General features: G+C 44.9%; 1 protein-coding gene across 4 annotated transcripts in view; it reads left to right on the top strand.

Annotated features, from left to right (window-relative positions):
- Positions 1–2,000: 2,000 nt before the first annotated feature.
- LRP1B (LDL receptor related protein 1B) overlaps positions 2,001–11,178 on the top strand; it is a 637,687-nt gene continuing 628,509 nt past the window's right edge. For 3 of the 4 annotated variants that reach the window (XM_071435460.1, XM_071435459.1, XM_071435457.1), the window contains exon 1: positions 2,001–2,293. In XM_071435460.1, coding sequence (XP_071291561.1) covers positions 2,209–2,293 — 85 coding nt within the window. In that variant the 5' untranslated portion in view covers positions 2,001–2,208. The remainder of the gene's footprint in view (positions 2,294–11,178) is intronic. The other variant, XM_071435458.1, reaches the window with a different exon arrangement.

Raw genomic sequence — 11,178 nt, 5'->3', positions numbered from 1 at the left:
GCTCGCTGTGAATATGTGTGTCTTTATACCATGTGACAGTCCTGGCACGGGGGAAATGCCACTGATTTAATGAGGAGCTCCTTAAAACTTGGAATTCCCTGTTTTCCTTCACACATTTTTCTCACTTTGCTCCAGTGTCTACACATTTTCATATTTGAAATGCAGTAGGTTGCTCAAATAAAGCCATGATTAACGCCTAAGAGCCGTACGGTGGTGGCTTGGGGGGTTTGAGGCAGGACACAGAGCAATCTCTTCCATAAAGCCGGTGGAATGATGTTCCAGTGTGACATTCAGCATGACTTCATTTTGGTTATAAAAGCAACCAATTTCCAAGACCATGGACACTGCCAGATTTTTTCATCTTTGTTCAGACCTGCTTCTGTATTAGCAAAGGTTTTCTACTCTGGGATCCATAATTCTGCTCAGTTATGGCTGTATAAATACTAATTGACTGTAGGTGAATTACACAGGCTTTAAAGGCAGTAGATGAATGCAGAATTTGATCCAACTGGATTTTCCCCTTTGGCTGTAAATTCTTTGCTGTCAACAAGCAAACCTGCAACCCTCTGTGAGTCCTGACAGTCCTTGACCTCAGAGGCGAATGGGACCCAGACTGGGCTCTTCAGTTCTTGGGCAACTGAACTTCCCCCAGTTCAACAGATATAATGAAATATTTGACATACTAGGTTGTGTACTTTTCTGTCCTTCGGCATTGCTTGGTCTGTCATGTCCTGGAAGTCTCTTGGCCGCAGTGCTTCATATAAAAGGTATTTAGGTTCTGTGCTGTGGATATAAACGTGAAGGTGAAAGAGCTGGTGCTTTACCCTTGGAATGTGAAGGTCTCAGCCATCAATATTAGCACCCGGCTGTCTTTGGAGAAAACTAATATCTGAGGATGATGTAGAAGTTTTATCACTTTTCACCTTTTAAAGCGTCTGATTTTTTTACAAAAAGGAAACAAATGTGTGAAGATGTGACAAACTGTAGTTTTGGTATGGGGCCATTTCAAGGTAATACTCCTATGTAAAGTCACGTAAAGTCTAAACAGGCAGTATCGACTGTGAACTCAGACTTACCTCAAGACAAAAAAAAAACCACTTAGAGAAGATTGAGCGGTCATTGGTTGTATTGTTAAAGTAGCGCGATCCCCTACCTTCATTGTCTGAGAATTGCTTAAATACAAAACCCTGTTCAAGGACAGGTTAGCCGAGGCTTGGAGCCACCTGGTCTACTGGAAGTTGTCCCGGCCCATGGCGGAGGGCTGGAACTGGATGGGCTTTGGTGTTTACCACAAAACATCCTGCTTTGGTGTTTACTACAAAACATCCGACGATTCCGTGGAGCGTCATTAACCAAAGCCAAATTTACCTGGGCATCTTTGGACGACGACTTCGCGATCACAGCCTGAGGCGGCGCGCACCCCCTTCCCTCAGCATCGCCATCCCTCAGCTTCACACGGCAAAAGGTCTTGTGGGGTTTCTTTTTTTTTTAAATGTATATATTTCTTTTTTCTTTTTGCTAACTCACACCTCCTCCCTCAGCCTCACTCGCCTTTGCGAATTATAAAAAAAACAAACTCGAAACAAGCCCTCAAATTTCAGAGCGCATCCCCATTCCCACGCGAGGCGGGCGGGCCAGGGGCTGAGGGGCGCCTCCCTTGAGGCGGCTTCTTTTTATTTTTATTTTTAATATATATATCTTTTTTTCTTTTTGCTAACTCACTCCTCCTCCCTCAGCCCCACTCGCCTTTGCGAATTATTATTAGAAAAAAAAGCCTAAACAAGCCCTCAAATTTCAGAGGGCATCGCCGTTCCCACGCGAGGCGGGCGGGCCAGGGGCTGAGGGGTGCCTCCCTTGAGGCGGCTTCGCGCCTCCGGCACGCGCTTGTCGGGGCGGGGGGGGTGACGGGGGGGGAGCGGGCGGCGCGAGCGAGCGGCGCGCGGAGCCCCGCGGGGCGGCGCGCGGAGCCGTGAGGGGCGGCGCGGGGCGGTGCGCGGGGCGGTGCGGGGCGGAGCGCGGCGCTGCCGGCCGCCGGCGCCCCGCGCTGCCCGCTCGCTGCGTGCGGCGAGCCCAGCCGCGCTCCGCGCTCCGCAAAGTGCCGCCGGTGCCGCCGCGCCTCCTCCCGCACAAGGCTCTGCCGCTCCGCGCCCGCGGCAGGCAGGCTCGGCTCCTCATCCTCAGCCTCTTCTCCCGCACGCGCCCGCCGCGATGTCCGCGCTCCTCCTGGCCCTGGCGACCTGGCTCTGGGGATTACCGCCCGTCGCCGAGGCGCTGGCAGCGGCAGCCCGCGGAGGTAAGGCGCGTCCGCGGCGGGGTGCGGAGCCGCGGAACTTTCCGCCGCTTCTGCTCGGGAAGTTTTGCTCCCTTGCGCCTTGCGCGGACGGGCGCGGCCGCGGAGCGCACCCCTCACTGCGCTCCATCACCGCGCTCCCCTGACCGCGCTCCATCACCGCGCGCCCGCACGCCTGGATTGCGGGCGCGCTGCGCCAGGTTGGGGGCGAACCTTGGCGGCAGCGAATACACGGGGGCGAGGAGCGGGGTGATGTGCCCAGTGGTCCCCATGGCCTCGCCGGGCACGAACCACGGGGTGCGATCCGCCACGGGGCGGGCGAGCCGCTGGTGCCGGCGACCCCCGCGGTCCCGGCCGCGGCTCCCCGAGGCAGCCCTGCGGCCGGCGGAGATGTGCCGCAGGAACGGCGAGCGCCCTCCGCTTCCCGCAACCTTCCAAAAGTTCCCTCCTCAATGTCCCCGAGTTGCCGCTCGCTCAGTGCCCGAACTTGGATTTGAGCACGGGGGCTCGGGGTCCCGCAGCCGCGGGGTGGGCGAGCACGGAACTTCCAACTCGCTTCTGCTCAGAGAAGTCCCCGATCCGAGAGGGTTGCGGTTCCCCCGCCGGAGCGGGGCTCTGGGTTTCGTGTCGCTTATTGCACAGTCACCAGAGCGCTCTCATCTTCCTGCGAGATGTTTGCATTGGGTATTTTCTAAGTATAGCCCAAGTCCGCCTTCTGTGTGGCTCAGGTGCGGGAACGGCGGTGTGCTGCTCTGACTCAGGTTTTCTTAGCGCTGTAGAAAACCCCGCTCACCAGAAAATTGTCTGTCGGCTTGTTGGGAGCCCTTCAGCTCCCAAACTGCGTGGTCTCATGAATGAGATGCCCTGGGTGATGTACGCACCCCGCGAGGGTTTAGTTAGAATTCAGTAGAAATGTAACTCTCTAAAGCCTTGAATTCTCACTGTTAGACATCCAGCTCCTCTCCATCACTACACGTTACCTACTAAATTGTTTACTAACTGCTTACAACTCGTTTGGGTGAGTGCGGATGCCTCTGCACAGTCCGTCTGGGGTATAGATTTCAGCTTCACTCGAACTACCAAACCTCTCCCGTCCCTTTCCCGCGTAGCCATCAGAATTACATAGGTGATTCATGCTGCGAAAATGAGAAATAACTACCTATCAAGGAGGGAAGTATTGCTGCAGCATCGCAAACTTGCATGTTTAAAACACTGCATCACAAGGTGCAGGGATATTGCGAGGAAATGAGCATAGTGTTCCGTAGAACGGCACTTGAGCAGCCGGAGAGGGAAGGGTCTCAGGAAATCTTTTCAGTTTTATGAAGGGTACATATGCTTTTCCTTTGGTTCACAAAGATTCGTGGTCGTGGTAGTGCTTGTTTGATGGGAAATATTTCAGGAACTTTCCATGGTATTCACGAAATGGTCAGATTAGATTTCAGCAACTGTAGCTTGTATCTGATTTTATGAATAAAAATCAAACTTCCAAACATTTTGTGGAATTGTTTTGGAAACTGATTTGTTGCTCTGTATTCCTTCATAGCAGTAAGCAAGTGCCAGTTATGCATGTATATTAATTTCTGATGTTTAAATTCTGTTTAATTTACCCTTTTTTTTTAATTTTTCATAGTTACCTTGCTCTGATTTAGTGTTTCACAAAAAAAAAAAGGTGCTGCCAGCTTATATTAAAATCAATCCTATCTTAAAAGGCAGCATCCTTGTAAATCATACCAGCCCCAAAAGTGGGATAAATCAAATTTACTTAGAATCAACTAACTCATCATATCATAATGTCATGTCTTATCAAAACTGAGCACTGCACAAATTATGACTTAAAAGGCATCTTGTTTCACAAAAAATGTCAAGTGGTCTCAACCTAAAAGGGATTCAGGATGAGGCATCCAGAAAGGGAATTACATTTGCACATCAGATAAACTTTATGATACAGTGCAAAAATTATTGACCATACCAAGTTGATTTTCCTTTACAGGAGGAAATTCTGAGTCACTGGAGCATGCTAAGCTTACTGTATGTGAAAGGCACTGAAATTTGGAATGCACTGAGGTTGGCCATAGGTAATAAGAGAATTGGGAAAATGTCATGGGTTGTGTTAATAGCACTGTTGTGGTAGCCATGGTAATGTAACATACTAGTGAGGAGCTGTAGGGAGAGGTAACACTTTCTCTTAGATCAGTGGGCAACATCAGGAGCAAAAAAAGAGATGGGGGGGGGGGGAACCCCACCAAAGTTTGAATTATCTAAGCCCTTTTCTCTGGTTCTGGAATACAGTTAAATTCTTTCAGTCTTACCAGGTCTGTCCTCAGCCAGGTTACAGCTCCTCTAACTTCATGTATATAAAAATATTGTGAAGAGAGAATGATATGGAGAGGGGGAGCTGGAAAAAGTGGAGTGAGCAGAAGGGAATCCAGCCAGGAGAGTGTGGTAGGATAAGGTCCAAGTCCTGCTGCAGCTGAGGTTATGCCACTGAAGCCACAAAGAGGTGATTTCCTTTCCTCCTGCTTGTCAGTTCTTCCTAAGGAAACGGACGGACCCAGATTCCATGCGACAACTTGCAACTCCTTCACAGTATAGCTGCAACAAATGAATTTATGGAGCCTGAGAAAAACCTTGCAAACAGTTTGGGAAGCTGAGAAGGCAACATTTGTTACCTGCTCTCCCTGCAGACGCTCAGGGGAACTTCACAGGTCCCATGGGTGCTCTCTGGTTCTTGTGGGCGTTTCCTTCCCACAGCTCTTCCCAGCCTTGGCGCTTCACCCTGCTCCCACACCCTTTGTTGTCATCCTTGATTTCTGTGTCTGCTGCTGTGAGCATCATTACATGGACCCACTGCACTAATTGGAGTGATTACCTAGAGGTGATCCAAATTGCAGAGATGCCCCGGATAATGGGAGTTTGACTGGGTAATCTCAGTGTTGTCAGTGAGATGGGAATCCACACCAGTATTAATGAGTTGCATTGCTCGTTATTAATCGACTTGCTGTCTGTGCTGAGGCTTGTTTGCGTTGGGTTTTGGTGGCACGTCACTGCTGTCAGCAGCACTGAGCCACTGTCTTCTCCCACTGTTTCATGTGTGGTTTGAGTGTTTTGGAGCTCGCAGGCAGGCGCTGGCGTGGTGAAACATCTCCTCAGCAAAGTCTTGCAGACGAGAGATGCTCCTGCAAAGGGAGACTTTATATGGGATGGGAAAATGTTGTCACATAACTTAAAACTCAAGTTCATGAGTGATGGCATATCACACGTTATTTTTTTATATATTTTTTGCTTATTTGAAAACTGTTTTTTTGAAGGAATGACAAATCTTCATGAATTTTACTCCTTTCTGCAGTCCTAAAAAGACTTGCAAAACTCCTGTCTTCATCCCACTTAACAGGGAGTTTATTGTTCTCGCAGTGTCCTTTGACTGTATTTAAGTGAAATCTAGAAGCAAATTACTTTGAAATGGAATTTTCAGGCTTAAGGTCAGGCTCGTGGGAGTTTGGATTTCTCACCCTGTGGCAGAAACACAAACCAGGCAAAATAAATTTGTCTCCTTGGGACGACTGCTGATGGCCTTCATTCCCTGGTGAGGTGCCACAGGAGGTGATTCTGGCTGCACCGGGAGCCTTTACAATACAACTTTGTCATTATTAGCAGCTTAATGCTGGAAACTGGGTGTACCAGCACTGCTGTACTTTACCAGACTGAGCTCCAGCTTGGCCATCTGTTGGAAAGTGTTCTTGAAAAAACCTACAAAAGCTGTTTCTGTGCTGTACTACAGAGGTGGATGTTCCCATAGTTAACGCTGTTATGTTTTGAACATAGATATTCAGTATTAGTATCTTATGTGCAAAAGAGATGCTTCCAATGTCATAATGACTTTGCTGTTTATTTATTTACCCTAAAAAACTATTACTTAAGAAACATGCCTATCATTAGAGAGGCAAAATTGCAGAGGAGGGTGAAAATATATCAAGGAATTTGGGGCATTTTTTTGCAGGATGTGTGATAAGGGTTAATTTAAGTCAGAAAAGCTGGGAGATGTCCACAAGCACAGTGTCAGTGGCTGGCTGGTTTTGGAGGCACTCAGTGCTGTCTGTCTGCCCTCAGCTGAGTGTGTGAGTGCACACACAAACCCCTGGCACTCTTGGAGCCTGAGCTCTGTGTGTGGGTTTCTGTGAACTGACGTGCATGTTCTCTCTTACCTGGGTTGTTCTTTCAGTGGTTTCTGAGAGCTGAAGTTTAGTAAAAAGAAAGTGGTAGAAACACACAAACTATTTAAAGGCTAAGCTGCATTTCAAAGTTCAAAACTAGGTGTTTGATGTCAAAAGACTATGTGTAAACTTGTTCTGCAGCAAGCCTTTTACTAATTTATCACAGCAGTTCTGCTGGAGCTGTGGCAGGTTGAAGGAGCTGTCCTCCAAAGGCTTGGAGAGAAGCTCTCACTTCACACAGTGCTTCCTTTGAAGAGCTGTGTGACGGCTGCTCTGTAAATCTGACTCTATGCCATACCTCTGAGGTTCATATGGACCCCAATCTTTCTGCATTTAACCTGGCAAAACTCACATTGACTTCAGTCTGCGGGTTGGAAGTGAGTGTTCCTCCAGCACCTTCTTACAGATCCTTTCCTGGTTATTTGCAGTTGAAGAAATTTGGTTTCTACATTTTGCACTGGCTCAAAAGACTTACGTAATTGTAACTTGTGAATTTAGAATTATGGCTTTCTCTAGAAAGGCTGGCAATTTAGATAATAGAACGTTGTTTTTGTTACAGTAGCATATTTGGAATCCCAGCGTGTTGTTGCTTTTTTCCTAGTTTTTATGCATTAATCTGTCGCTTAATAGTCTTGTTCTTCAAATGCAATTAAAAAAAAATTTGCTTAGAGAACTCATTTTAATTGCACTTCCTAAAAACATTCTTAATGATGAACAGTGAAGATGAAAATAGCAGAACTTGGCTACTTCTAAGCGAGTCATACAGACTATTGAGTCTGTATTTAATGTCAGTTTGGGCTAAGCGTAGACATTGGAGAACTAGGTCTTAAATTTGTAAGTGCAATTAGGAACTAATTGGGTTTCTTTAAAAATATAATTACTCAAATAATGACTTTGCACCTTCTGTCCAACCCACTAGTTTGCTTTTTAATTGAACAAGTTGAATTTTTTTTCCCCCATAAATTATCTCTATCGAAGAGACGAAAATATTTGTAAACTTATCCCAGCTAGCTAGCCAGTTGTTGACCATAATGGGACAAATTCCCAAGATGTACCAAAACATAGTTCTGTAAAGTGATACAAATCTTCATGTTCAAGCAGTTGGTAAAATGAAATAACCAGGACTTGTTGCTGCAGAATCAGCTGCCCAGCCCAGCCGTGGTCCTGCTGATAGGATTCCTTTGGTGAGGATGCTCTGGAGCCTCCACAGGAGGGAAGGGCATTTTCCCATGGGTGCTGGGCTGTGGGAGAGCAGGATTAGACCTCAGTAATGGAATTCCAATAAAACTCAGTCAGTGCCTTTTAATTAGATTTAATGGCAACTGGGAAGGATCATTAGAGATAAACACGTGCTTTTGCCAGTAATACGTTCACCATGTTATTAATCTGATTTAATTTGCAAGATCCACATAGCAGGAGTAAGATTTTTCTCTGTACCTGGGAAGTGTTATATGAGCCCGTTATAATTTGTTGTTGTATATGTCATTGCTTCCCAAGCAGTGTGTAAATCCAGAATGGGGGCTGTGTGTGTGGTGGTTGTGAACCCTGGCAGTCTGAGGGCAGGGCTGCCTGCTGGAGAGAAGGCTGCTTGTCTCTTCAGAAACCGCATTGTTATTGACCATTTTGCTATAAATTGCAATGGTGTATTAATAACAAAACACTGCAATATGCAGAGTATGCTGCTAAGTAATAGGGCTTTTTAGAGATGATGTAATGCCAGTCTGGAAGTGAGGTACGCCTGGAGATTTTTATTTCCATGCAGTTGGAAATACAGCCTAGTTCTCTGAGGCGGAAAAACAGATTACAGCATTACGAGTTCTAGATATGGTACGTTGCATCCTGAAATGCTCTTCCCAACCCGACAATGCTCCTAAACACCTCTCCTGCTGCTTCCTGCTGAGTGATGAGGCCTTCCAGAGGAGCCAGACAGCTGAAACTCAGCTTCACTTCAGAAACAAGGATGTACTATTTCCTTTTCTTGGAAATACCCATGTATTTTGGGCCATCTATTGCCTGGTTGTCCCTAGGACGTCCCTTGGTAATTCTTGGGCATGGCACTCTTGAATGACTTACACTTCAAGTGCAGTAGAATAAGTGCTAGAAGCTAAAATCTAAGCCTTCAAAATAATATCTATAATTCCTCAAAGTTTTCACTACTCTAGGGCTCTGTTTTTAACAGCAGTTCGTAAGAGTCACTCCTGGTTTTCCTCGAATGAGCAGAGAGAATGAAAAGGTGCAGTTTTGGTTTTTGCAGTGGTATTTTGGGCTGGGGATGGGCTGTGTGCAAGCAAGACAAATGCCAATGCAGTGCTCTGCAAATGCAGTGTTTTGATGTGCTCTGTCTAGAAGATTGTTCTGTGAACACACGGACATGCTCCTAAAACAATTCCCATGTGGCTTTCTCATAAAGCTTTTTGATTGAAATTTACCTGCCTGGAAAGTAACAAAAATATCTTGTGAGTGCTACTTTGTAAAATACAGTTTTGATATTGTCAAATAGATTGGGCTGCTGTTTTTATAATTTTCTCAGAGGCTGTGATATGGTGTAGAACACTTGAGTCTCCACCTCCCTTAACATGCAGGAAAGTATTTTTCCTCAAGCAAAGTTCTTCTCAATGATTCTAAAGCACTGGAAGTACCAAAAAACCACCATTTCTGATACATCCCTCTTAGTGTATAATTTTTTTTTTTTTGGAGAAATGCTGTAGTGTTATGTAGTCAAAAAAAAAAGTGAGTTTGAAAAAGTTACACTAATGTCAGAAGATCACAAAAAATCACAACAATTTTCTACATGATAGGTAGATCTCCACAAAACACCTGCCTCTTTTTGCTTGCAAATATAGAGAAGATAAAAGAGGAGAGAGCAAAGTAAGTTCATGGCTGGTTGGATGCTCTTTTGCATATGCAAACACACACTGATTTATCCAAAGTATATTGGTATTTGTGTAAAGCTGTGTGCTTAGGAAATCAAAATGTGTCATTTGCCAATGAGACGTTTTCCTCTCTGGAGCAAAACATTTTTTATGTTTTGTGAACAAATAGATTTCAGGCTTTCATCAAGACCACTGAAGTCAATGGATTCTTTGTTTTGTCCTTGTAATAGAATCAGGTTGCATCTAAGTATAAAAGAACTTTAAAAAATTTTATTAAAATTTCACTGGAAATTCTTTATTAGAGGACCTCTAATTAAATTGCATTGTCTGTATTGCCCTATGACTTTTATGCAAGAAATACCTATTTCTTGAAATATTTCTATTCCAATAGTTGGTTCGATTTTGTAGGGTTTCTTAAACTGAACCCATGTTTATATTTATCTTCTCTAATTTTAAATTATGTGCATCACATGTGTGATTACTTCTCATTTCAGAATTTGTAATAATCCTCTAGAAGAGGAGTTATTGCATAAATTATTTTAATAAAGTTAATTTGATTTTTTTTTCATGTAAAAACATCTGTTTTTGCTAGGAAACTACCTTCCTAGCAAATCAGAGATCAGAAAACCTGAAAAAATTCCAGCTCAATATGCTAAGATGTGTATGGTCTGCACGTCATTGGTTGGTTAAACCTAGTGTTTTGCTGTACAGAAGGATCTGCTGGTCCTCTACATGATGCACTGCCCTTTTCTTCATAAAAAATGTATATTGGCCTTGGAGTTGTGGGAGGATTATAAAGGTTTTACCTTCTCACTCTGCACTTCAGTTTCCTATGAATCTTTGCAGATTTATCCAAGGATGAGCACGCTTGACCTTCTTTTGGAACCTATCCTAAAGCAGCTGTTTTTCCAGCAGTATTTAGTAAAGTGTAATGAGGGGTAGGTCAAGCCTGTGCTGATAGTCATATATCTCCTGGAGGGAAACTCTCCTGCCTTCCAAATTCATCAGAAACACTTGGTTTAAAATAGATTTATTTTGTGTAACTATTGAAGTTGCTTTTTCTGAGGGATGTTTGCAGGCAGTGGGAGTTTAAGAGTACAAGGAGTGGAGGAAGGCTGCAAAATGGAATTTGTTCTCCTTGGGCCAAGTCCTAAGCCAAGTGTTTTTATTTTTATATTTAGATTTCAGAAGGAGTGGTGAGCAGCAAATGGTTTCTCCATAGTGGTATCTTACAGTATGGAGTCTTAGGCAAAACTCTTGGGGCTGCAATGTTAAATCCTGTGCAAGGGAGATGAAGCAGGCCTGGATTATAAAAGTGTGAAAACTTAAGTGCTGTCCCAGGCCTACAGTTTGTGTGTGCCTTTGGAAACAAAGCTGTTCTGTGCTGGAGCAAAAAGATGTTTTGGAGGCTCACCTGAGCAGGTGATGCTGTAGGGCTCTGTAAACCACTTCTGTGGGAATATATTTCACATGTATGCATATATATATAGAGCCATAAAGGGGGAGCCATGAGAGGTGCTGTGCTAAGCACAGCAAAGCCAGGAGTACCAGGGCTTTTTTCAGCAGATAGAATCTGATGCCTTCACCCAAGTGGCCCATTATCACATTTCTTCAAACTGGAGCAAGCTATTCAGGTCAGTGTGTGTGTACAGACCCACCTGAATGAATTCCTCAGCTTGCACTTGATGTGTTACATTTCTTTCTCTGGGTTTCCAGTGGCTGTGAGTTGAGTAGAGTTGACAGTACACAATATTACCTATTTACTCTGTAGATTATACTTCTCTGGAGAATTGGTGTCAGCTAA

This window comes from Agelaius tricolor, unplaced genomic scaffold (assembly GCF_023055355.1).
Source record: "Agelaius tricolor isolate 1412-34295 unplaced genomic scaffold, bAgeTri1.0.p SCAF_10, whole genome shotgun sequence".
NCBI lineage: Eukaryota > Metazoa > Chordata > Aves > Passeriformes > Icteridae > Agelaius > Agelaius tricolor.
This window is presented reverse-complemented; position numbering and strand designations above follow the sequence as displayed.